At 52.3% G+C, this 26,189-nt stretch overlaps 10 protein-coding genes across 10 annotated transcripts; 4 read left to right on the top strand and 6 right to left on the bottom strand.

The window, feature by feature from the left end:
• Positions 1–62: 62 nt before the first annotated feature.
• Positions 63–1,636, top strand: J4E85_010315 (uncharacterized protein; the record flags this gene model as incomplete). Its single annotated transcript, XM_051474527.1, has 3 exons — positions 63–211; positions 263–879; positions 933–1,636. The coding sequence occupies 3 exons, from the start codon at positions 63–65 to the stop codon at positions 1,634–1,636; spliced, it is 1,470 nt and encodes a 489-aa protein (XP_051321717.1).
• A 1,288-nt stretch (positions 1,637–2,924) lies between these two features.
• On the bottom strand, positions 2,925–3,281 carry J4E85_010314 (uncharacterized protein; the record flags this gene model as incomplete). Its single annotated transcript, XM_051474526.1, has 1 exon — positions 2,925–3,281. One exon carries the CDS (start codon positions 3,279–3,281, stop codon positions 2,925–2,927), a length of 357 nt encoding a protein of 118 aa, XP_051321716.1.
• A 2,719-nt stretch (positions 3,282–6,000) lies between these two features.
• Positions 6,001–7,245, top strand: J4E85_010313 (uncharacterized protein; the record flags this gene model as incomplete). The annotated part of the gene is made up of 1 exon (XM_051474525.1): positions 6,001–7,245. One exon carries the CDS (start codon positions 6,001–6,003, stop codon positions 7,243–7,245), a length of 1,245 nt encoding a protein of 414 aa, XP_051321715.1.
• Positions 7,246–7,398: 153 nt separating this feature from the next.
• J4E85_010312 (uncharacterized protein) lies at positions 7,399–8,088 on the bottom strand (the record flags this gene model as incomplete). Its single annotated transcript, XM_051474524.1, has 1 exon — positions 7,399–8,088. One exon carries the CDS (start codon positions 8,086–8,088, stop codon positions 7,399–7,401), a length of 690 nt encoding a protein of 229 aa, XP_051321714.1.
• Positions 8,089–10,335: 2,247 nt separating this feature from the next.
• On the top strand, positions 10,336–11,227 carry J4E85_010311 (uncharacterized protein; the record flags this gene model as incomplete). Its single annotated transcript, XM_051474523.1, has 3 exons — positions 10,336–10,888; positions 10,946–11,015; positions 11,065–11,227. 3 exons carry the CDS (start codon positions 10,336–10,338, stop codon positions 11,225–11,227), a joined length of 786 nt encoding a protein of 261 aa, XP_051321713.1.
• A 601-nt stretch (positions 11,228–11,828) lies between these two features.
• Positions 11,829–12,761, bottom strand: J4E85_010310 (uncharacterized protein; the record flags this gene model as incomplete). The annotated part of the gene is made up of 1 exon (XM_051474522.1): positions 11,829–12,761. One exon carries the CDS (start codon positions 12,759–12,761, stop codon positions 11,829–11,831), a length of 933 nt encoding a protein of 310 aa, XP_051321712.1.
• Positions 12,762–14,395: 1,634 nt separating this feature from the next.
• Positions 14,396–16,075, bottom strand: J4E85_010309 (uncharacterized protein; the record flags this gene model as incomplete). The annotated part of the gene is made up of 4 exons (XM_051474521.1): positions 14,396–14,987; positions 15,038–15,385; positions 15,431–15,738; positions 15,791–16,075. The coding sequence occupies 4 exons, from the start codon at positions 16,073–16,075 to the stop codon at positions 14,396–14,398; spliced, it is 1,533 nt and encodes a 510-aa protein (XP_051321711.1).
• A 3,434-nt stretch (positions 16,076–19,509) lies between these two features.
• On the top strand, positions 19,510–20,345 carry J4E85_010308 (uncharacterized protein; the record flags this gene model as incomplete). The annotated part of the gene is made up of 2 exons (XM_051474520.1): positions 19,510–19,559; positions 19,730–20,345. The coding sequence occupies 2 exons, from the start codon at positions 19,510–19,512 to the stop codon at positions 20,343–20,345; spliced, it is 666 nt and encodes a 221-aa protein (XP_051321710.1).
• Positions 20,346–20,530: 185 nt separating this feature from the next.
• On the bottom strand, positions 20,531–21,700 carry J4E85_010307 (uncharacterized protein; the record flags this gene model as incomplete). Its single annotated transcript, XM_051474519.1, has 1 exon — positions 20,531–21,700. One exon carries the CDS (start codon positions 21,698–21,700, stop codon positions 20,531–20,533), a length of 1,170 nt encoding a protein of 389 aa, XP_051321709.1.
• Positions 21,701–23,008: 1,308 nt separating this feature from the next.
• On the bottom strand, positions 23,009–25,011 carry J4E85_010306 (uncharacterized protein; the record flags this gene model as incomplete). The annotated part of the gene is made up of 6 exons (XM_051474518.1): positions 23,009–23,496; positions 23,547–24,229; positions 24,281–24,618; positions 24,672–24,778; positions 24,843–24,911; positions 24,963–25,011. 6 exons carry the CDS (start codon positions 25,009–25,011, stop codon positions 23,009–23,011), a joined length of 1,734 nt encoding a protein of 577 aa, XP_051321708.1.
• Between the last annotated feature and the right edge of the window lie 1,178 nt (positions 25,012–26,189).

The following is a 26,189-nucleotide window of genomic DNA, read 5'->3' as shown; positions in this document are numbered from 1 at the left end:
GGTACTGTGAATTGCTCCGAGTGTACGACTTTTGGTGCTTTACCGTACAACATATTGTCAATATGGCGGCTATTCCAGCCCCGACACCCATCACAGAATGGCCGGACTATGCTGTCGATCCCAATGGAGGAGACGTCATGACAACTGATCTCAATGCGCTCTACGACAAGGGCGATCTGTGTTGGATGCTGGTCAGCACAGTACTATGTTGGTATGTGACACTTCCATACATGTAGGAATCGGAACATACTGATGGTGATAGGCAAATCACACCCGCCATCGGCTTCCTCTACGCAGGCATGCATCGCCGAAAGGCAGCGCTGACCATGATCTTCCAATCTCTTTTCTGCGCCTGCGCCGTCGGCATCCAGTTCTGGGTATACGGTTACTCACTCTACCAGTCGCATACAACCAACCCTTTCCTGGGAGATTTGTCAAAAGCAGGTTTACACAACACACTCGCTTCACCGTCGCTCGCAAACGCCGATATCCCTGATATACTCTATGCTGCATTTGGGTTCACTTTCGTTACCTGCACCGCGATGATCTTGGCAGGAGCGATGCTTGAGCGAGGACGCTTGTTTCCTTCGATGCTCTTCCTGCTCTGCTGGACCACGTTCGTATACTACGTGCTAGCACATGCGGAGTGGAATCCTAGTGGTTGGCTTTACAAGCTTGGTGTTCTCGACTTCGCTGGCTCTGGTCCTGTACACATCGCATCCGGTTTCTCTGCTCTGGCTTGGGCCGTTATGCTGGGGCCGCGCGTTGATCCGCATAAAGAGTCGCATCACCCTAGGATACCGCACTTCAAGCCTCATAGCCCTTTCCTTGTTGGGCTTGGCACGATATTGATCTGGTTTGGATGGTTTGCTTTCAATGGTGAGTAAAGGCTGTATGTCGAGATGTTGAGGCAGTGTACTGACAATCTGTAGGCGCCTCGACTGCCAACCTCTCCCTTCGCTCCATCTACATCGTCTGCAACACCAACCTCGCCGCCTCTGGTGGCGGAATAGCCTGGGTCCTTCTGGAGTACATGTTCACCCGCAGGTTCTCTATCATCGGCTTTTGTTCTGGAATCATCTCCGGTCTCGTCGGTATCACACCAGCCTGTGGATTTGTGCCTGTCCAGACCGCAGCCCTGATCGGTGCCCTTACCTCCTGCGCATCCTTCTTCACAGTCCGCTACAAATACCTCCTCGGCATCGACGAGGGCCTCGACATCTTCGCCATCCACGGCGTCGGCGGTTACGTCGGCGACATCATGACCGGTTTCTTCGCCGCACCCTACGTACCCGCCATGGACGGCGTAAGCAACACCTACGAAGGCGGCTGGTGGGCCAAAAACTGGAAACAGATGGGTTACCAGCTAGCTGCTGCGACTACATGCGCCGCATGGTCTTTTGTCGTCTCCGTCATCTTACTCTTCATCATCAACAGGATTCCTGGTTGCCATATCCGTGCGACTGAGGATGATGAGCTGAGGGGTTTGGACTACAAGTATTTCAGCGATGCAGATGGGGATATGGAGGTCCTGACTGGATATGGTCCTACGACTCCGGGTCGAGCGGCATCGCAAATTGCGAGCGGCTCTGAGAGCCATCAGGATGTGCCTGTTGCAACGGAGAAACGGGATTGAGGCGAGTGCGCCTGACGATGTTGTTCTGCACCGCTCGGATAATTCGGCAACACGTCGATATTTCCTCATGTCTTGCCCGTTCTGCGATTGTACGTTTCGCGATTGGGTACGGCGCTGTAGACTCGTCCTCTTTTCTTCATCCATATTTCAGCTTTTATTGTTCTTTCCGCTTGCCGCCGTTCTGTAATCGAGATACCATTATTTATTTGCTCACCACCTGCATCTTACCGTTCTTACCGTCTTCACCCACGTTTCATCTCCAGTTCGGATGTCGCCATCTCGCTTCCTTCATGTCTAACCCAATCGCTTGGCTAACGTTCATAGAGTGGCATCATGGGTGAACCATCCTAACGCAACAGGTGCCGATATATCCAACACCGCGTTCGCCTCATATGCCGCTGCGCCTTCGAATCACATAAACATCGAGTGCCCAGCCCAAACCCAACAATATGCACGCATTCAACATGAAGACAATCACGGCAATGGCCATCAACTTCCTCGTCGCAGCGTTTACGAACCCACCCAATCCACTTATTACCCCACACGCGGAGCTCGCAGCCCAGCAGACATCATCCGGAAGTGATCCGGCGCTAGTCGGTTGGATCGACGCGACGGATGGGCAATGTAAGCTTCGCCTCATCCTTCAGCAGATCCGTAACTTCCTCATCTAGTAACCCGATTCCACTAACCCAACTACAACGCAGTCTCCGACCTCCGCTCCTGTGACTACACAGCCACCTTCTCAAACTCTCACACCTTGGCTCAATGCTGTGCACCCGACGCAGACTGCATGTTCTGGTTATCAAGTGGCTCTACAGTGCGTTTGGCTGGACCGACGAGTTTATTCTGTGATCAGAAGTATTGCCATACGGTGGTTGTGGTGCTGACTGTGGGTGCGAGTGAGGTGTAAGTTCTCTGGGTTGTTGGGCGACGAGTTTGGGGAGGGAGACTTTCACTGTGGTGAGGGATATTGGGTATGGTATGTACACTGTGTCTTGTCTGGTTCATGTGATGTAACGCTGATGTGTTGGCAGCTGATGTCACGCAAAGTGTAGAGCATATTTTGGAGAGGTAATAGGATCGAGATTGATTACATCGCTATTACATGATAGACTCTATTCGACAAACACACAAAAGCTTGTTCAAAGAGTGTATGAGAGTTTAACATCTGCTTGAGAACAAGAGAGCTGATCTTTCTACCATTTCTCATCACTTCCCATACTGCCGCGAGTTAGTCAGCCCTACTTTAGCGCTTATATTTTGGAAGCTTACTATCGTGTACATCTCTCTAGGCCTTGTAGTACGAAGCAATCGCATTGGCACTAGCCCCGTTGAAATTGTAGCACCGTCCCTGGGCGTAATCGAACGTTGTAGAGTCTACGTAGCCCGATCCGATGGCTCCGGAAGGGTTGCCGCAGCTGTCGGGCGCGAAGAAGTATGCGAATTGGTGGTTTCCTCCCCAGGTCGTGATCCTGAAGGATCCAAAGCCTTGTGGCCAGGCTGCACAGGTGTCGTCCCAGATGTTGACAGTTTGCTGGACATTGCCGCCGCAGTGACGGTCACCGAAGGTATCGATGACGAAGGCGGTTCCACTGGCAGCGAGGGCGACCATGACGGCAGTGGTGGAGGCGATGGAGAAACGCATTTTGGATGAGAGTGGAAGTTTGCGGAATGAGAAGGTAGTCTTGAAGATGGTAGATGCGGTTGAAGGAACTGTTCGAGTTGGTGGATGATACAAGATTACCAGCAGAAGAAGGTATTATATATTCCAACCGCTGAACTTTCTTTCAGCTTCACTTTGATTACTCGGTGTGACACTGCCTTCTTGCTTTCGTGGTCTTCGCGACCGGTGAGGTAGTATTGGCTAGGGGTCAACGGTCTGTGGTTGTCCATGCTTCACCGACTCTCTCTTCAGTTGATACACGCTCATCTTCGACCTCATTTAGATGGTTCGCGAGCCAGGACGTGCCCAATCACCCGTTTCAAGTCGCTGTGTGCACCCATATAGGCAGGCTGTATCGATTTTGGGCCCCTCAGCTCGGTTCTGATGGTTTTCTTTGACCAATACTTCCATGCGGAGTGAAGATGACCTTGGTATCACCGACAACGAGGATGATCTTGGGTATACGCCTACGTTGTTGTATGACCAAGCTAACAGCGGAATAAAGTTCGGAGCGGAATGGGCGAATAGCAAATAAGGTTCGAGACGAAATGAGCAATGGTGGAATGCACACGTAAAGGGCCGCGCCATGCAATGAAGTCACTGTTTAAGAGGTCATCAGGCTACCTAGGTACTTCTGAGGGCTGTACGCGCTTACTCACCGCCCAAACGAGGGTAGAGGAGGAATTACTACCAACTGCCTAAGTGATTAGGGACGAGATGGTGTTGGAGGCTACAACAGAGCACAGACACTATCCTAAGACCGTTTGAACACTATATCACGCTTTTAACATCGTGCTTACACCGTCTCATCCTTGATTGGTTGGTAGCACTCTCTACTCGACCCTATATGGCGCGCTACGGTACTCCGGTGTACGACCTGGGGTAGCTGATTGACAGCAATGCCATTGTTGAGATGAATGATTTCGTTGCGCAAGTGGTAGCTGCGGGCACTGAGATATCTCCAAGCTCTGGCAGGCTGAGGACAGCGAAGGCCTGGAAATACCTAGGTACCTAGGGATTTTGCACAGTACCACCCCCCTTCTGCACCGCAACGTTGCAAACAAATTTCCAGAAAAACACAATGTATACTCTGCAAAGCTGCGATTAGAACTGTGTTTTTAGATTTTCTATTAGGGGCATTGTAGTCGAGGTAGAGGGCTACCTATGTATCAGCTTGTGTCCGGCTTTCGCTGTCTCGCTAGAGCCAAGGTTCCTCAAGTGTCCAAGAAGCCAAGAAGACTTCGGCCGACAGACACGTGACATCGAGTTAGCCCCTCCAGTGTCCTCCACCTGGGCATCACTGATAACCACGATACGACGACACGGGCGGCACATCGGCCACGAAAATCACTTTTGCTCCGCAGAACCTCGCATCTGGGCCATCCCTGCCGCATTTCGTCATCGCAAGGCGTGCATCGCTGAAAATAGCGGGCGCTAGGCCGAACGCAAGTAGCGAGTTCCTCGATCCACGACTTTCGGGAGAATCTCGACCCACGGCGAAGGTGCAAGCGTCCCAAAATACACATAGCATATCTCCACCTCCGCCACCGATACAGCAACCCGCAGTAAACCATGGCCAACACGTCTCGTGGCCTCAGAGCTCGTGTTCTCAAGCCGATCCGTCGCCGAGCAAAAAAGAAACGTCATCTTCAATCTTTAACCTTTGGTCTCATCGCCCAAGCACAGTCAGACAGACAACACACGCCTCTGTTCTGTTGAAAGGCCCGAGAGATGTAGATGCACCTGTCAGCGATCCAAAGAACCGGGGCTACCCGGTTTGGCGGTTCAGAAACAGCACGTTGGCAGAAGAACGGTTTTCTGGTTCAGGAGCATGATAGCGCGCATCTGGCAAAGGCCAGGGTCTCAGATCATTGTAGTGTCGATTGAACCCTGTGATTTCGCGCACTACGGACAATGATCTGACCACCACAAAAGCTAACATGACATAGTTTCTCAACATTGAGCTACGCAAATTTTCTCTCCTCAGCCACAACGATCCCGAGAGAGGGGCGCGTTGGACATGAGACCTTCAACGACTGCATACTCTCCACTCCGGATAACATCTGCAGCACACGAGGTGTCAACGGTTGCAGCCTTATCCTATCTCTCACACCTGATACGAGATAATGCCGGTGGTTGTAATGCCGACTATGCCGCACGAGTCATAGCGAGCGAACTGTATTGCCTCTCCTGTGCTAGCGGCGCCCTGCTAACCTGGAATGAACACGAGATCTGTGGATACACAATAGTCCAAGTTGCTAGGGCCGCAGACTGTTCGATTGAAGCCTCCAAAATACATGCGCTTGCAAGCATGCGCTCCTGCACGAGGAGGCCGTTCGCCCCAAGGTCTTACACAAAGCCTCTGATGGTGGTTCTCGATACGGGGGGCTCCACAGTCAGTTCGGCATATCATGTCGCATGTTCCTGTTGATTGAGGCCTTTTCTTCACCCTCTCCATCACGCTCTACTCTTTGTGTAATACTTGTCCGTTCGCTCGGCCATCGACACTCGCTCCACACATCAGATCAAAGGGATATAGTCCATGCTATAATATCTTCTCTAATAATTAATACTCCACACTCTCACGACCTTCGCTACTAGATCTATCGATCTCTAATACCACTCGCCTATCAAATTCTGCGAGTCACAGCGAACACGCAACGCCTTATTCACGAACTTCGATATGCCTTCCACGACCATCATGAAGCAGGGCCTCGCCACTGCCGTTCTTGCAGCTCTTCCTTTGGCTGCCCGTGCCCAAGGCACCACTCCTCCTAAGCTTACCGCAGCTTGTAACGATGTCGCTATCTTCATGGCCCGCGGCAATGACGCACCTTACAGCGATGGCCGTACCTCAGGTTTCAGAGATACCGTCTGCGCAAAATTCGAGGCTCAAGGAAACTCTTGCGATTACATGGATCTCGTCTTCGATGCCACTCTCGGCGTGGAGTTCTGCCCTACTATCCAGGACGGTGCCGTCAACGGGGTCAGGCAAATCACCGAGTACAACGCCCAGTGCCCGGATACTTTAATCGTCGTCAACGGTTACTCGCAAGGTGCTATGGTTGCCGGTGCTACTCTGAGTGGCGGAGGCGCCGATGCCTGCGACGTTGACACCAAGACCACCGGTCTCGATGCTAACTCTCAAGCTGGTCAGGCAGTCAAGGCAGCCCTTCTCTGGGGTGATGTCAAGCACACTGCAAACCAGGTCTACAACGTCCTCGACGGAGCAGACAAGCAAGCTTGGGGCCGTACCGGCTCTAACCTTGAGCGTTTGAACACTTACTCCTCCGTCTTGAGGTCGTACTGTGCCGGCGGTGACCCAGTCTGCGCTGGTGGAGATGACGTAGCTCAGCATCTGAACTACTTCGAGCTCTACACCGAGGAGGCATCAAACTGGATCGTGAGCAAGCTGACACCTCTCCTGGTCAAGCCTTCATCGGCCGCGCCTGTCAGCTCAGCTACTCCTACGCCTACCCCTGAGGTCTCCTCAACTGTCGCACCGGTCGAGACCTCAAGCACCGTCGTGGTACCAGCCTCCTCCGAGGCCTTGACTGTCAGCAAGGAAGCTGTTACCACCACCATGATGAAGCCATCTACTATGATCTCTTCATACATCCCTGTCACCACTGCGAACGCTACTTCCACCGCCACCTCCGAAGCGGCTACCGCATACCCCATCACCATCCCTCACAAGCACCTCAACACCACCGTCCCGTACGGCAACTCTACCATGCATGCTTCCACCACTCTCATGACCTCTGAGAAGCCCTATGAGACTACCTACCTGCCTGTCGAGCCCTCTCACGCGCCTGTTGAAGAGTCGCATGCTCCCGCTCCCGCTCCCGTCACCACCGTGGCACCAGAGCACTCCGCTCCCGCTGCTGCTTGCCCACCAGCCACCGTCTACGAGACTGTCACGGAAGTTACGTATATGTACGTCTAAACTGGCCTAGACTAGGAGAAAGAGTTTGAAGGGAGAATCACGAGAGATAAGTTAGATTGGATGTAAATAATACCCTTCGTAAATGAAAAACATTCGTATAATCATGATAGAGATTGTTCTACATGGCCCTTATTTACATTTGATGATTCCTCCTTAGATGCCCAATGCCTTTGCGATAGCCTCTCCGACTGCTGTGGCACTGGTAGGGTTCTGCCCAGTGATCAAGCGACCAGAGATGGCGACCTTCTCGCCCCAAGGCTCAGCTGCTTTGACGAACTTGCCTCCACTGGCCTTGTTCAGCGCATCCTCGGGCAGGAAGGGTACGACCTTGGAGAGGCCAACTTGTTCCTCCTCAGCGTTTGTGAATGCGGTAACCTCCTTGCCAGCGACAAGCAGACTGCCGTCGCTCAGCTTGGCATCGTAGAAGACAGCGGGCGCATGGCACACAGCCGAAACGATCTTGTCCGCCTCCCAGAATTCCCTGATAAGTTGTTGCGAGGTCGCGTCGTCGACGAGATCGAACATGGGTCCGTGACCGCCAACGTAGAAGATGGCGTCGAAGTCCTTCGCCTTGCCCTTGAAGTCACTCAGCTTCTGGGTTGTCTTCCAGACCTGCTCGTTGTTCTTGAGGAAGTTGACGGATACATCGTCTTTCGCGGCTTCGACGGATGCGGGGTCGAGAGGTGATTCACCGCCCTTGGGCGATGCTACCGTGATGTTGGCTTTGCTGTGGAGGACGTGGTAGGGGTGGGCGAGCTCGGGGAGGTACCAGCCTGTGGGCTTGCCGGTGTCACCGAGCTTGTTGTGCGAGGTGAGGACGAAGAGAATGTTTGGCTTAGACATTTTGAAGGTATGATGTGTTTGATTTGGTGAGTTGCTGCGTAGAGTCGTTGTCTTTAAACCTTTTATGAAAAGTTCGATAGCTTTCCACTGGACAGCACCTTGCTCAATGTGACGACATGCGGGGTAGCTACGATGGAAAAGGCCCGATTATGCAGGGCACCTTCTGTTAGCGTCAGGGACGTCATCTTGAAAATTCACCTTTCCTGTTCGCCGAGTACAAGATACTTACAAATACTCCAGCATGTGATCGGCCAGCTCTGGCAGCTGTTGTGCGACGTGCTGCTCCACTCCCCACCCAAATCTCGGTGCAGCTTACGTTTTGAGTAGAATCTGGACGACGATGACGTGTTGTCAGATCCAGCCTTTCTCTTTTTGTTCAGGACATCTCATTTGGGAGCATGCGCTGGCCAACCTTCGGCGTCTCCGGGCAACTTGAAGACAGGTAACATCTCAATTGACGGCAAGATTGTGTTGCAGACTGTCATTCGATACGGTGGAGCGCAGATATTCCTCCAATACAAGCACCAGACAGTATCAAAACGCAACCCCTTCGCTTTGCGGCTTATCGCCGAACAATCTCCCAAGTGACGTCGCCGACCATCTCCACTGGATTCGCTTTCCTCAATTCCACTCCTTGGTTGTCGCTCACGCACCTTCTCCGCATTTTTCAAAGTCGGGTTCCAACTCATCATATGTCGGGAGATCCTTGGGTATGCTTTCGGCCACAAGAGCATAATCAAACACCATATCTGTAAGCTCTCTCGGCAACCTGAGCCCTATGACGTGATACACTTTTCTTTTGGTTTCGGCATAAGCCTGGCGTTCAAAGATGCTGTAGGCTGCTACGAACTGAGACTGCATACAGGACTCTTTGGTATACCCAGAAGGTCCGTACTTCTCAGGGCTCCATTCGGACTTGTCGTGAATGGGACAACCATGCATGTCTCTTACCCATTCTCGGATATATCCACACATCCGGGCGGCACCGACAAACGGTATCGGCCTGCAGTAGGATTCCTGGCGATATCGGGGTGTTCTTCCGTCCCAGTCGTAAAATGATTCAAGCAAGAAACAATCGAGATCCTCATCAGCGTTGCTGTCGAGATATATGTCTTCGCTGTGTAACAACTCCAATTTCATGGTCATATACCACGCTACTGCCATATCCCAGCAACGGACAGCTTCAGTGGCCAAGTTCCGCATCATGTGAAGCAGACGTGGCAGGAAAATCTTGTCGAAGTATTTCTTCAGTGGCTTCTGGTTTGTTGTGTGGTGCCGTATATCCCAGTAGAAATCCAAATCGCGAGCCAAACACATCTTGAGGAAATGCAGTGTATTTCTGAACCTATTGTCGACTATGAGGTAAAAGACATCCGGACTGACGGCACAGTGCAGGTCTACAAGAGCCTTGAATTCCTCTTCGGGCATGTCTAAGTTCGCTTGTCAGTGCGATGCAGACATTGGAAGGTATGTACGAACCGGCTGAGAAGACGTCATACAACGTCCAAGACCGAAAACGCCGTCCTTTGTCGACGTACGGACCTACAGGGAACTCGAAGTTAAAAGGATAGTTGTCAAGATTTCCCATCGTTACTATGGACAATGCAGGATGTGGGAGTTATGGAAGTGACGCGACTTCGAGCGCGCAGACGCGTTGCGACCTGGGGGAGCTTGGCGTACGTAGCAGTCGCTGTCGGAGGGCATCCTCCCGGGTACAACTCCGTCGGCATGGAACACACCAAAGGTCGAAAAAGCATAACTCGTTTCGCTGTTCCCGCTTACAGCCGCCACTCTAATGAGTCGCTTCTACCTGATCGTTGCATGCAAATGCAGATGAGGTCTTGGATACGCTCGCGATGTATGCCAATCGCAAAGTGCTGGGCTATCGCCTTCTGCCTCATGCAAAGATGGACTCACTGAGTATCTCTGCTGTCGTTGCGCGAACGCAATAGCAACGTCGGTTGAATGCCCCCATAGATCGCGCTCCAAGCTCGGCGATGCTACCTGCTTTCATCGTTCCCGAACGGCTAAGCTTCTGGTTGGCCAGCTGTTCAGCTGGGTCGCGCAAATAGCCCGATTTGATCTCGTGTGCATTTAGATTGCGGGACATATGAATCAGGACGAACTTCTGATACGGTGTTTACGTGTTCGCGAAAGCCATAAGAACAGATCCAAGGCATGCATAAAACGCCAGTTGCTGCGAGCGGCATGTGCAGTCAAAATATTACATAGAAGATACTCATCGCAATGACATCTTTCGACAACAAAAATGTCATCATCACGGGTTGCAGCAGCGGCATTGGCCTCGCGACGACCCTCCTCTTCCTATCACAGAAAGCCCAAGTCTTCGGCATCGATATGTCGCCGTTCGACCAAGACCTTGATGTCACCCAGAAAGCGTTATTCACCTTCCACAAAACCGGCCTTTGCAAACCCGGCTCAGCAGAAGATGCCATAGCTGCTTGCATCGCAAAGTACGGACCGAAGATCGACGTGCTGGCTAATGTTGCAGGCATCATGGATGGTTTTGGCAGCGCCGATACAGTCAAGGACTCGGAATGGGAGCGCGTCCTGACCATCAACCTCACAGTACCGGTCAGAATGATGGCAGCTGTGTTGCCCAGTATGAAAGACCAGGAAAGCGGTGCCATCATCAATGTTGGTAGTTATGCAAGTCTTTCCGGTGCAGTGGCAGGCATCGCATACACAGCCAGTAAGCATGGGCTTGTCGGTGCGACCAAGAACGTCGCATGGCGCTTTCGCAAAGACGGTATTAGGTGTAATGCCGTACTCCCAGGCGGTGAGTACCGCGTCTAGTCCTTGAACTCAGAAGATCTTATTCTAACAAGAGTTTCAGCCGTGCCGACCAACATCCGCTCGTCTGTGGTGAAAGAGGACGTCGATCAGGCTGCAATGGAAATGTACAAGTAAGGGCTTACAGCCCTTGATACCCTGTCATCGCTGACAAGCTAGCAGCCCCGTGCAGATGTTATGCCAAGGTCTCGAAAGAGACGATCTTCCATACGGATCAGTGGGCCCGAACGATATCGCACAGGGCATTGCATTCCTTGCGTCTGATGCTGCAAAGACGATCAGCGGTATTATGATGCCGATAGACAATGCTTGGTCGACGATATAGGAGGCGGGCTCAGTACTAAAGAAGCTGCTCGCTGATGGCGTAGCGCGGCGCTTATCCAGAGGACTCAGTCAACACAAGCAGTCAACACAAGAAATCTGGAGACTTCGCCGACAAGTTCGAACACGTAGTAGAAGATGACGGCCTATCTATCAAGTTAGTAAATGATAGCGAGACACGAACAACACTATCCCAAAGCAAGAAATTATCAATCAATGAAATTCGTTATCGCCTGCTGGGCAATCATGCCTCTCCGACAGCAACATCCAGCTCTCGCCGCCTCTTTCGTGCTGCCGCTCATCCGCGCAGCAACTCTGCCAAGAATGCCTCCGTCGGCTTCACATCGAGAACTGTTCCAACCATGCCTGCCTCTACTAGGCCTCAGTCCACAATCAAGCGCTGCACGGTCCTGACCGCTAGCTCCGCCTCGTTGCAACAACCACTAGTTCGACCTCGACCCAGCACAGACTCATCGGTGAAGCTGTTCAGCGAAGGAGTCGGCCTTCGGGGACTGCCAGGATGGTGACCAGGCTTCCAGCAAGTTTTGCGTACATGCAGTTCGCATGTTGACATACATCCAGGTGCTCTGGCGCAGATATGTCCCCTAGCGAATCAAGCCATGATATCTAAGCGCTGCTTTGCACCAGTTGAACTGCCTTCTCCCGATAATGTCGGTCAGCTCTTTGCTGTGGTACTTCATCGCAATGTCCACCCGTTCCTCGTGGGTCAGATTAACGACTTTCTTATATGCCCATGGGCAATCTCCAGGGAACGTGAAGTCTTCTGGGCCCAAACTCATAGCCCAACGGGTGAGCCAAGGGCCGTATGGAAGTTCTTCCGGCTCAGGAGACTGTCGAGCAGTTCTTGCACGCTTCTTTGCCTTTGGTCGCGTTGACGGTGTTGGTTGCTGAGAAGGCCCCGCTCCATGATTCGCAGTATCCCTCATTGCCCTCGGTTGCGTTGGTGGTGGCACCTGCTGAGAAGCACTCTGACTTGCAGCCTCCCTTTCTGCCCTCATCCTGGCACCGGGCAGCTTGTCGGGATAAAATTCCTCGAAGGCGTCCCATAAGGGCGCCCACTCTCCATCCAGGAAATTTCCCTGCGCAATCGCATCCGAAAGCTCATTGACAATATTCAAGGGGACTTGGAAGAATGGCTTGCCACTGAACGGAACTTCTGTCCCTTCTTTGTCGAATCTTGCCGGCAAGCACCACTTCTTGAGGTCTAGAGGCTCATCCATTTCTTTCCTTAGAGCATCGAAGGCTTTCGCCAAACTCTTTTGCGGGTTTATTAGATCCAGCCCAAGTTCGCGAAGGTAAGCGTAGACAATCCTTCCGACGTCACTTTCCGTAGGTTGATGAGGTGGGGAGTGTGTTTCCTCGGAGTCCGGCGTGGGCAACCGTGGAGGTGGCGCCATCTCAGTAGCCTTGCCTTTGCCCTTGTCTTGTCTCGATTGTAGTGGTGTTTCCGGAAGTTCAGTACGCTCGGCTCTGAATTGCATTGCCGCACGCGAAGAGACAGGAGACGAGATGTCCATAGCGGCTTCAGAAGGAGGGATTGAAACGCCTCCATTAACGCTTACATTGCTCAATGCAACACCACCATCAACGCTTTCTGGAACACCGCCATCAACGCTTTCTGGAACACCGCCATCAACGCTTTCTGGTACACGTCCATCAACGCTTTCCATGTCTACATCCTTGGTAAGGTCCACGTGCACTCGCTGCTTGGTGGTAGACGCCGACCGCGACTTCGGATTGCTGGAGGATGCTTTTCGGGAGTTGTTCTTGGACTTGTGTTGGTTCGGGGAGGTTGGGAGAGGTCGTATATCGTCGAAGAATCGCTTCTTCCTTACGGAGAATTCTTGCTCCGTAGGGCGGGCGCGCTTTGCGGGAACGTGTGGTTGTTGCTGTTCGGTCACGTCATGGTATCTATAGGAAGAGATCAGCTGGAGAGCTCTTGTAACTACTCGCAAGATGCTCACTCTACAGGATCGGAATACCCCAAGCGACCTTTCTCGGGTGGGTCATACGTGATTTTACTAGGAGTCCACTCGTCCACTGGCATGATGCTGTCTGGACAGGTTCAAAGCTGCAAGTGCTGTCTTCTTCACGGTTCGTGTGCGTTGGTACCTGAATGGAAGTCGTGGGTCCAACGGGAATGCAACGGGAAGAGGGGCGGGAACTTCGCGCTTTTGACGCGCGTTGAAACTCTCCACCGCCTCCTGATTTTGGCTTCTGTCGAATGTCTGTGCGCGTGATGCAGATGGATCCGCGGATGCGGGGCCCTGCCGAACCAACGAGGTGGTGGGCCGTTCGTTGTGACATCTGCACGAGCGAGGATGCAGCTCCATCGCTTTCATCTGATCTCCGTTTTTTACCGTGGTGGCAACTCACAATTCGTCCACCAGGTATGGCTATCGCCGTGTCAACGAGCTGTCGTTTTCTCGTGAGCGTCTCACCACGTCAGCGGCCCGCTTGACTAGTTAGTGGCTTGGCATCCTTCTCTGTCCCGCTTCTGGAACGCCTCCAGGGCTGCATCGCGTCCTACACAGCGAAGGATTCCAACAAGTCTTGCGAAGAGAGACATTTGCAGGCATTGCACAACTTGACTCGCGTTCTTCAAACCGCCAAACCTGAGGTTGAGGCGAGGAGTTGCCGTGTCAGCACCTTCCCTTATCTTCTTTCGGCGTCGCGTCCATCATCTGCAACGCGACGGCGCTTTAACATCCGGAGATCATACCGTAGTGTTGCTTACGGGTAACGATGGAACACCAGAGAGTTTGAACCCGATGACAGCGCGGCGCCACAATATCGATATACTATGAAGATACGGTAGTCTCCTGGCATGAGAAATGAAAGGGTCATCGATCCTTTCGATCTGGCCGTGTGGCGAGCATTTACTTTTGCTGCTCTGCGGCCTCGACGCGTCGAATCTTCCTAACAACATTGATCGCGCACTCTACCTGAAGTGCAGGACCGAAGAACCCCCAGACAGACATCACGTGGTCAAAGGGCTGGACACTCCCGAGGTCAGCTTTTAGGTCGAGCTTTGCTGGGAACAATGTGGTCATATGACCGAAAAACGTATCGAGAGTGCCTGCTTCGTTCCTCACTCGTCTATTATATCTGCATATCAATATCATCGCGTTAATCGCATCCCATTCTGTTGCTACCCCGAATACCTCCTAGGATCATCCACCAAATTCTTCAATCTCCACGACTTTGGATCGTCGCTGAGGCTTGTACCCGGCAGTATGAGTTCCGAAAGAATTGGATGTGAAAACCCTAGGTCCGTTTCGTCCATTGGATCAGTATCGCTATCCGTCTCTTCGATCGAGACATAACGCCCGACAGCGTTGCGAACGTCGGCACTCAGTCTTTTTCTCATGATCATGAGCATGATACCGGCGATGTAGGCGCTTTTGGATTGCTCATATAAGCCACCGAAGCATAAGACGAGTGTCGAAAGGAGAGATTCGCTGACTTCCGGGGGAGCGTTGCCCGGATCTCGTTCGAGTTGTTCAAGAGGCTCCAATGTTAGGTTGGCGAGCTGGGCCAGGAAGATGGTAAGCGTGGAGTCGTAATCCTCGAAACTATGGCGGAGGTAGTATAAGCGCAAGATACTCTCGAGTTGAACGCTTGCATGGGTAACGATTTGCTCAGCTGCGTTGCGTTGATGCTGCGTCAACAGCTGGACGCCATCATTCCCAGACGAAATTTGCGACCGGAACAAAGTTACCAGAGCCGCATAGTACTCGCAACTGCAAATATCTTAGCTTTCATATCATGATCATCTGGCGTGGCCACTTACTGTAGCATCAGATGAGCGGGGTACACGATACAGCGGGGTTGCAGTTGGGCAGGCAAACCTCCATACCAGGCTTCCAACTTTGCCTGGATATGCAGAGCTGCACCCCAAGGCATCTTCCTAGACTCTTTGGAGCGACTAAAGCACATGACACCGATCTCATTCTGGATGACCCGCAACTCGCACAGTGCTTTCATACTATGGGCGAATTCGGGTGAGTAGGTCTGCTCGTCCGGTGGATAACGCAATGACATCTGACCATACCACTCCGATCTACCATCGACGTCAGGAAGCGGATCTGCCGGGATATCCAAGAGGCACGGTGGCTTGAAGTAGTAGTAGCTCTGTAATCTGACAGAAGTTAGCTGAGGAATGATATTGAACAAGTGTACTTACGACAGCCACGCGGAAAGGGCCCAAGCAGTGAACGATTTCGCGTGTTCAAGTTTATTGTCATATGACCGAGGCGTGAAGAGACTCATTCGATGTGCCATGCTGAGCGCTTTGAACATGTAAGAGAACCCGACCCTGTCATGACCAAAGTCGTTCATCGTGGCGTTAATGAGGCAGCCAGCTTGAATCGTTGTAAGCTTTGGCTGCTCCTCCTCTAGTTCCCATAGTCGTTTTGCTTCAGCCAAGAATCGATATGGCAGGCTATCTGGATTCCAAAACTTGGTCTGGTTGGCAAACAGTCGAGAACTAACCTATGGCACGTTAGTGAACCCCCATCCATGATACAGGTGTACACTTACTCACACAAGATTTGGCCAAAAGTGCATTGACGAGTAGAGGAGAGCAGAACTCAGCTCTTCTCGATACCATGTCTTCTAGTAGATAATTCTTGACGAAGAAGAACTGTCTTGGATACTGATTGACAAAGTAACTTTCGAGAATGTTGCGCAGCAATCGATCGTTGGAGCTAACACTAGTCCATTGCGACGGTTGTGCATCCTCAAGTAGAGGGTCAACCAACTTGGCCGAGGACAAAGGTCTCCAGTAATTGCTCTCTTGCGGAGCAAGATGCGCCTCTGAAGTACCCATGTCCCTGTCAGATGCATCGATTACTTCATAAACCCGTGATCGAAAGTAAGCGCTGTCCCGAAGGCTTGGTGGTATCTCATCCAGGAACGGAAAGTGAAAGCGCGACGACGCTTGCGGAACATCAGAAGCCTCAGCGACCATATTCCCTTCTTGAATATGCTTTACCACGGCCTCCGCATTTGCGCCGGCTCGAATGCGGCGAAAGATGCCGGCTGCGTCCCTCTCCGGTAGGTTTTGTAACATATCGAATACTTCTTCCTGGGCAGTACGCTTCTCTTTGAGCTGCTCGTATCTACGCTTGAACTGCCGTGATTCCGTCTCGCCATGACGACACTCAGTCTCTCGCGTCACGCATGCAGTGCATTTAGGCTTTAATCCGTCGCACTGTTTGTAGGTCAGCAAAAGCACCAAAGGCGCAGCATGTATGTACTTGCTCTTGACTTACGAACTCGGCAAGCCTCGCAAGCGTTGACACGTGTAGCCTTTTGCCTCTCCACAGATTCTCTGCGAACTCCACCGGCAGGTGCAGGTAGGAGTGAACGCAGTGGTGGTGGACTTCGTGAAGCTCCTTGGTCCATTCCTTTGAGACCGTGACGTCAGCCGCGTTGTTACTGCAAGATCAACTGCAAGGCTCCGGTCTATATAGACCTCTGCATGACTCTGTGAAAAACGCGTATCAGAAAAGTGCCACAGAAAGAAGCGCGAGTAGCTGGTATCTGGCGGGTGGAGGAAGGCTCGAAGGGGAATTTCGTATCGAGGTTTCGTGGCGCCACTTCGGCGCTATTGTCGTCCCGCCAATCACTTGCCGCGTCAGGATCTTCGATCCTCTGCAGCGCGAGCACGTGTCGCCGTGCTAGCGCGTTTTGGCATCGAAATCGTTCAAGAGATCGAACTTTCCGCCATCCTACATCAATAACGTGATGTCGGTGAGCCACTCCGTCTTCGAGCCACATCCATGCACTCAGCGCTCTTTGAAACCTGCCAAGCAACCAGCAGAATCGGCTATGCATCCGGCCCCTCGGTCTACGACACTGACTGGGTATTTCAATCCTCAGCCATAGTTGCCAGTGTCAGCCTGTGCCTAGGCCATGGCAATAGCGTATATCTCGCCTTCGCGGCGACTGCGCTCGTTTAGAAGAACCCTCACTCTAATGCCGAGATTGTGATCCGATACCCAGTGGGGCCTATGCTGTATGGTAACACAATCGGTTCTATCCTATAGATCGGCTTTCCGGTATGTATCGAATACCACACCGGCCTGTTCTAAAACGGGCGCGAGAAGCCAGGCAGGATCACTATCGCGTCGTTCCGCGGCATAGACCTCCGAATTGGATGTGTTGTGTACTCATCAACACTGCACTCTCAGCCCCTCCACCCTCTCCTGCGGCGTGGCCAAACATCCACAAACAAGAGAAAATTTGACCGTCATATGCAACGCAGAGTCTGACCCGACCAACATATTTGAGAATTCTCCCAAACAGGTGCGGGTTTTGCATCAGTCATACCTTGGAGGAGTCTAGCGATGTTCTCAGACGACTCTACTATCCTCTTTGAAGCGACAGTGGCGCGAAGCAGGACATTGGCATACTGGCGCTTATCTCGATTTTGTATCAGTCTGGAAGTACTGCAGTGTGGAGGATAATTCTAGAAGCAACCTGCTCAGCATTCGACCACGTTAACACTGGCCTCATTTTTCGAAATTAACGCCACTAGCTACCAATGTTCTGTCAATCTTCGCTTTTGGTGCCTTGCGCGGTTCGCCATCAAGGCTTTCGATTCTCTACTCCAATGACCACACCATCTCGGAGTCACACGCATGGGCGACATATTGTTCAGAGTTGAAATAGTCATTACGCCCTCATGAGAAGGGCTTGACGTGGAATTAATATTATAAGGCTATCCATAGAAGCAGTCAGTATACTGGCTTCTTGGTACAGTGTGACGATCGAGATACCCAGGCGGTTCTCGTTCCCGTGACCTCAGCCAACAGCTCCGCGGAGGTCCGCCTAATCGGATATTGCCCTTCATTTCCTGAACTTACGTAGGACTGTAGTACATTCTGGTAGCGACTACCCTACGCAGGCTATGCTGCTAGAAGAACACCCCTTGTCGTATTTGCATGGTCGCCTTATGATACTTCATGATACCTAGGTAGGAGTACAGCGCTGGCACAAACGGCGAGATCATCGTACGGGTAGGCGGCCCCTGTTCACGCACAAGACTTCGGGAGTCTGCCTCGTGAGACCTCCCACAAATGTTTGCTCGATATCTAGGTAGCACGGCATTTTCTTTCCTGCGCACTCTATCTGCGTTACAATCTCAAAGTTGACATCATGCGAATGTTGAAATTGCGAAATGCCATGAGTGACGTATCGGCGATGTGGCACCATCCTGATGTACCTGGGTACCAGTTCCAACCGACAAGCATGCGGGTTGTGCTCGATGATCAAGGTACTGCGTTCCACCTCTACTCTCTTGACTTTTGGTCCTTGAAACTTAGTATGAACCATGCGAGGGTCCAAAGATGGCATCAGAGGTGGTGTCCACATGTGCGACTTCCCAAGGCAGCCCAAAATATGTGATTTCTGGCTGCAAATATACTCTACAGATGTAGTTTGATGTACAAGGCCTAACCCATCATTTTCTAACCTTTGGGTCTTAAGAACGTGGCTTGTGGGCAAAGTTTGTGTTGGTACGTGGGGAAAGAGATGGGGAATGCGCGCTCGCGACGCATATGGGATGACTCGGAAGATGCCGAGATTACCTACCACGCGGTTCGCACGCGCCGTAGCTTGGACGCCTTTTCGTCGCAACCGCCGGCTTCCACAAGCTACACATCCTCGATGTGAGCTTCTCTGCCAATCAGTTACTGGTACATTCTTTCGATCATCGACCTCCAAGCATGCGCCTTGTTCCTCTTCCTACGTGTAGAATTTTGCGATCCGGGCCTTCAAAGCTAGCTATGGACCACATGCAGCAACGATAAGCAGTGAAGTCGCGCTATGGCTATAACGCCGACACTGCCTCTCACGTCGCCGACCCAAGGCACCAACACAACGTGATTCGTGTCTGGATGCCAGCCCCCGGCTTCTTGGGCACGGCATATCGTGGCTATGGCACGACTGTGATGATGGGTGGCCTAACCTCTCCACAGCGAAGGAAATTCGCCGAACGGCTCACCGTTCTCTCATAATGCTGTAGACGATCACTTCCACGCCTGCGGTCGCACTCCACAAATCACTCCCATACCCAACACTCGCTCAATCCAACACGCGGGGACATGTTGTCGACAGTCTGTCTGCTCCTCGCAACCACGCTGCCAGTGCGTGGCGCCTTCACTGAGTTTTTCTTCGCAGGCAACACAGGAATTGGGGATTTGAAGGCATGTCCTAAGTCTTCATTCGGATGTGACGCGCCATCGGTCTGCGCCTTCGATGGTCGGACGCAGAAGTTTTATTGCTGCATACCAGGGAGTCCAGATGCGGTATGCTGGGGACCTAGTTCAGACTGCGATGGAGGAGACAAGAATACACCCTCGGGTAGTCAACAAGGTTGCTCGACTGGCATTAATGCCTTTTGCTGCTTAAAGTCAAGGTGAGCAAACCTCTCAACGCCGCCTTACTCGATGTTGCGCATGTAGCTGACAAGACCTAGCGAAACGTGCACGGAAACAGCAGACCAGACGAACATCTGCTGGAGTAAACTAGACAACCCCCTCATTTCCCTCAACGCGACCGCCGTAAACGAAACAGCGCAGTCTCTCATATCGGCTAGCCCTTCAGCCCCTGCCTACGCGATCAGCTTGTCTGCTCTACAAGCACTTTCGTCGACCACCGCGGCTGCGTCGTCAGCAACCCCGAGCGTATCCGGAGGACAACCCATCGCTACCACCTCGCCTTCTGGAGGAGCACAGGCAACGGCTGCCTCGCCCCCTTCACCGATCGCGACAGAGGACAACGCGTCGGGTCTCTCAGGTGGCGCGATAGGCGGCCTAGTCGGTGGAATAGTCGGTGGACTCGCTCTACTCGGTCTGGCTGGATTTATGTTCTGGCGCAGAAAGAAGAATGGCAAGCGAAATCCGTATGAGCCTGCCAATTCGCATACCGCGCCTACGTACCCAGCCGGTTCTCCTGGTGAAATGGACTCAAATCAGACGTATACCCAGGGACCGGCGACTGAGAAATACGGATATGCGGTCAGTCCTATATCGGAAGTGCCTGCCGATAGGGCACCGGTAGAGCTACCAGCTGGCACGACATACAGCAGATAGCGACACGATTTGAAATGAGGTGGTGGTTGCGAAAGGAGAACAGGGCACATAATCGCTGAATGCCGTCTGGAATTTATGATCATACGTGAATCTCATGATACTTTGTGCGTGCTAGATCGCTCAGTGCATTATCAGATAAAGACCATGTCTGGATTCCGATACATGATCCGATGAATTAAGTCACCTCACGCCCTGTCAAACTCTTTGTAAATATCATCAAACTCCCTCATCAGCGCCACTCCATCCACCACGATCGGCCACTCTCTCCCTTCGACAACCTCCCCCATCCCGCCTTCAACCCATTCCGCATACCTCTCATACACCTCCGCCACACTCCTCGCTCGAAGACCCAACTCTTTCTGCCACTCTGGCCAGTCCCAGCCCAAATCGCGCACCTCATCAGTCGCGTAATCGTGGTGCTGAATCGAAATAGGGCCATCATAAGAGTCACCAGACATGAGATAAGGACCTGGCGCAGTAACACGCAACTCTCCCGTCTCGCCAGCGATGTACCACACAAACCCGGGTTCGCCTTTAAACGGCTGGCCAAGGCTGAAGGAAGCTGTGAGAGTGGCGCCGGGTACTGTGACGCCTTTCTCAGTATTGAGGGTACCGTGTGCAGATATTAGATCGGGTACATCAGTCTTTACGGTCCTGTTGACACTCCCGTCAGCTCCCAGGAGCTTCAGATTCGGTCGCTGGATTTGCATTTTTGTATGAGATTCTTCCCATCCGCCGAGTACTTCGTGCACGTAGTCGATCATGTGGCCATAATGAATATTGATCGGATGTCCTCCCACCTTTCTATCCGCAAAATACTCCAGAGACTCAGGGAGAGCGTCCCGCTGTACCAGATTGCCAAAAGCGCGGACTTGGCTACTGAGTACTTTTCCTATGGTATTTGTGGCAAGAATGTCCCTGAGTCGAAGGGTGATTGGGGCGACCCGTCCTTGGAGGCCGATGATACTGTTCCGCGCTTCATGCATAAGTTCTGCAAGGTGTACTGTGCTGGCAAGGTCTTGCGTCACTGGCCATTCAATGTACACCGCTTTCCCTGCTTTGAGGCTCGGTTCGGCGACAGGGGAATGTACATCGACGCGGATGCAGACGACGACGAGGTCGATATCTGGGTCTTCTGCGAGGGTGCGAGGGTCGCCATATGCTTTTACGTCTTCAGGAAGTGCAAATGTCTTCTTTGCTGCTTCTGCGGCTTGAGTAGAGGAGTTGAGGAGAGCGACAAGCTGGTAGTGTTTCTTGCCGCGAGGAGAGAGGAGATATGGGAGATGAGCGTCTGCTGCCCAGGTAACCTTTGCAGATGACGATAGACCAACAAGAGCAACGCGGATTGGTGGCATATTGAGTGGAATTGGATGATTTGCTGGACTTCTCGTAAACTACTTGAACGGGCTATATGCCTTTCAAATATAGCCGAAGTCGACTTCATGATACACTACGTATTGCCCATACACCCTAAGTACGATGTTTATGGTGTTACCTCGTATAGCCGATGCACCATTGATGGGTTGCATCACTTACCAATGCAGCGGGCCAATCGCAATAGATATGAGCTCTGACGTGACGACAGCTGACAAAACTGTAGTAAAAAGCTCCTCGCTTCTCTCGATATTTGCACAATCTAACGCAGAGGAGTTGGTGAAAGAGCTGACAAACAAAGTGATGATAAAGCGACAGCAACCATTGCGGTAAAGATCGCCCTATGTCGCCATTGGCTGGAGAGGCACAGCGATGGGGAGCCCTGCAGCTCGCGAATTCGAACATGAAAGAGAGACGGATATGACGAGAAACGGTTTCCCACAACCCGACTATCTTCTTGTTCAACCACAATTCACTCCGACAGCCTTCCCCAACCCCCCCCTTCACAACCACCACCTCCGCACACTCGTCGCGGAGCGGAAAGGTGGAGTCGGACCGATGTGAGCGCAGCGCACGCCATACCCAATATAGCAACTACACATAATCTCCATATTATTACCTCCTCTTTCATCGGGAACAAAGACTGAATCTCCCAAGACGTTTGAGAATGGAGTCCTGACACTCAAACTGTATGGATAACCTTTCCGGGGAGCGAGGGCGTTAAGGGGAGGAAAGTGACAGGGACAGCGGAAAACCGGCACGGGTAACACGGCAATGACGGCTTGGCGATTCCACCGCGGCGTTCTTGGCTTGTTTCGCATTGGGCAGTGAACGACAGGGGAATGGGCCTGACATCTGGGTCTGGGGAACTGGGTCTTGAAGCTGGGGGTCTCGTCGGATTCCTGCGTTGATGTTATCGTGCGGATTGTGGTGACGACTTTGAAGTTTGCACTTGAGAACTGGTGGTGAGAGGGTGGGCATTAGGCGTAGTTCTGGGACTGGCGTGCGGACAAATACGCGTAATTCAACGTCAGTCTATGTTGTACAGGTCTAAACGAGTGACAAAAAGCATGGTAAACGATAGGGAGCAACCCTGATTGTGTTCCAATCCTAAAATGAGCGATCCAACCAATACACTGTTCTAACGGCTCTCCTTCCTTCTGCGCGCTTCCTCTGCTTGACCCTTGGCGCGTACCGGATTCTCTAATTGCCCGTTCACAGGCCTTCCACCAAAGATAGGGATAGCCACTCGGGAGTGCGACATGTCAAATGCCCCAGCTCACACCAATCTACCGGCCCAAGTTTGCTTTCTCGTGAGCATAGTCTTCCTGGAACCGGATAGTTTGCAGCTTCTCTGCGTAATCCACGGCTTGCACCTGGGAGTTTGACCTGAACGTGGCCTCGCTATCCCTGACTTGGTTGTTCCACCTGTACAGCTCCGGGCCAGGACCCATGGAAACTGGGCGAGAGAAGCGGTTGTGCTGGTAGACCGAGCCGCGCTTGGAGTCCATCCTGGTGTTCTTAGGAAGGGCCTCGTGGATAGATCGTACGCGAATCTCCGCGGGCTCAGACTCTTCGATCGCTGGGATCTTCTTGTAACGGTAGAAAGCATCGAGGGCGGGGATGGAAAGTCCGTGGACGACGATGGAGAAGACGACGAGGAAGTAGACGACTGGGATCATGGCTGCGACAAGGTTCTCTTCTTCCTCAGTCTCGGCCTCGCCTGGCTTGGGGAACAGGTGACGAGTGTGCTCGACGTAGAAGACGGCTCCGATACCTGACGAGGGTTAGTTCATGTCACTATCTTAAAGGGTCGAGGCAACTTACCAATGGGTCCGAAGTAACCCATGAACAGCGCCTCCTTCCAATCCTTGACAACGTTGGGCATGACCTTGTACATCAGGAAGATGGCTGGAATACGACGGAAAGCGAGGATAAGGAAACCAAGAATCATGAGCCTTCCAATGGTGATACCGGTGACATCTGGCATCTGGAACTCGGCCCATGGAATGATGGTTCCGATGTACATGAAACCACCGAAGTTGAGGATGACATCGAAACAGCTGTTGACCTCGTCATGACGCTTCTCGGTTTCCTCGAGGTAGACTCCATTCCAGTTCATGACGTTTCCGGCGACGAAGCAAGCGAGGAGGTCATCCGTACCGAGCGCACCGCAAACGCCAATGGTGAACAAGCCGAGGGCCATAGGCCAGAGCAGAAGACTCTCGGAGTCGATCCACTTCTTGCGCAGGGCGAATTTGACGGCGAACATACTGGCGACGCCGAGGATGACACCGATTGCAACGGACATGACGATGATGTACAGCCATCCCTCAACAATCCACTGTTCCATGGCCATCGGGACACCGCCACCGAGACGACCAACTCCCTCTTCGCTACGCTTGGAGAGCATGTTGACTGCCCGATGAGCGATTTCCTTGGCACCTTCTATGCCGGTCTTAAACTCGACACCATCAAGTTCGGCATGGCGAATGAGGTATGTAGCCAAACTGTCCGACTCGTCAGAGAAGCTTCTTGTGTTGGAGGGTTGTGAGACTTACAGCAGGAAAGGGAAACCGAAACCATCGTTAGCACCAGCTTCCGACGAGATGATTTCTCGCAGCGCGCGAGGAACGAACTTGTCAGCAAAGGGACCCTTGGCTACGGCTTGCGACAAGATAGGATCAGTGCAAGTAACGCAAGATCCGATAACAAGCGCAGCCAAGAAGGTAAGCTTGGGAACTGTGACGAGAATGCACAAGCTAGTGCAGATCCACATGATTGTCATCACAGGGAGGAGGCAGATCGCCATCTCCTTCCACCGGGCTTGTTGGTACTTGGCAGGGAGTTGGAATCCAGCGATGACCAGCTGCACACCAATGACGATTCGGCACATGCCCTATATGATGCTCAGCAGGGTTCAATATTGAGGTTTTGTGAATTCGCGCTCACCAGCGTGATAGCTTCTTGCTGCCCCGTGGCAGCTGAGCCCCATTTCTCCGCATCTAGGAATCTGGCAGCTATCGGTCCTAGGATGACACCGATGAGAACGGCAGGTACTGTAAAGAATGAGTTCACTGCTTTGAAGAATGACGGCGCTGCGTCGGGCGATTGTGTACTTACAAGCTTCACCAAGATACCATACTTGCTTGATCTTGACTGAAATGAAGCCGTATAGAATGATGAAAGCGCCTGCAGTCGAACGTCAGTGTTTGCCTGTCGACTTTCGTCTGTCAGACGTACCTAGAACGGCGATGACGATGTTAAGCTCGCTAACATCGAGGGAAGGCATGGTGAAGAGCCCTGTAGGCGAAAAGCGGAAAAGACGGAAGGAGTGTGTTCAAGGATTCATGCGCGGAAGGAACAACAGTAAGGGTTGAGAAAAAAGGGTGTGGAATGAAGACGACCAGCGGGAGCGAGTAACTGTAAATAGCAGACCAGCCGTATTTACAAGTCGATTAAAACCAATATAAGCAAGTGCAAAAAGATGGAGAACGAGGGATTTCCCGGACTGGTTCGGAGAGAATTGCGAGCGCAGTGATAGGGAATGCCAGCCTCGATTTCCAATTTCTTGGGTGCTGAGCCTTGTTACTTCATATCTTTACACGCGTCACGGACACAATGCACTTCGTTGACTTGAAACAGCAGCCGCCAGGACATTCTTGGCTTAGCAGCCACTCCCGCCATTAGGAGGCTTACGACCGGAGCCAAGCGGTGAATGGACTATGGCGGATGGTGCCAAGCTCACCTGTAGCGCTAGCTTCGAACGCGACGTGTGGGACTTTCCGCCTTAAGGCTCCCTTTGACCCTGTCATGTTACACCTGTGGACGTCGGGGAAACATTCAAGGTTGAGACACAGGAGCTGTTGAGACAGGTTGACCTTGTATGCGGTGATTGGCGCAAATGAGGAACACACAACGGCGCAGGTTTTTTTGTCCGGCTGTGAGCATTGCGGCTCGGCAAGCGTCTCAACATGACAATGCCGATGGGCGTCTCGATTTGGCGGAGATTAGTGGCTCTGCACAGAGTTTCCCTGCCAAGCCCGCCAAGTCCGCTGTGCCAAATACAGAACAAACCCTGCTAGGCAATGGACCGCGACACCCAGTAGTGATGTTGTGCATTGCGACAACGCAACAGCAGAGCCTCCTTTGCAGATCTTTGTCCTGCAGCTGTGGCATCCCGATCGACACTTGGCTTGGGGACGCGTCTGCACGAGCATCATCAGTAATCGTCACCCATTGCAGGCGTGGGGAGATTATGAGTATCGCCCAGCATTTTGATTTTCTCTGGACGCGCGATAGGCCCAGCTAAAAGAAGCACTCAACTTTGTTGGCAGAACTGGGCGATACTTGGGTCTCTCTGTTGCCGCGCTGCACATCATGCGGGTATCTATCCCTTGACGCGAGCGGGATGGAGGCTCAGTGCGCCCGGCGATACAGCCAAGTACTCTAACATTATTGATTAATCTG

The sequence above is a fragment of the Alternaria conjuncta genome (genome assembly GCF_024043145.1).
Source record: "Alternaria conjuncta strain BMP 0040 chromosome Unknown scaffold_22, whole genome shotgun sequence".
In the NCBI taxonomy this organism is placed as follows: domain Eukaryota; kingdom Fungi; phylum Ascomycota; class Dothideomycetes; order Pleosporales; family Pleosporaceae; genus Alternaria; species Alternaria conjuncta.
This window is presented reverse-complemented; position numbering and strand designations above follow the sequence as displayed.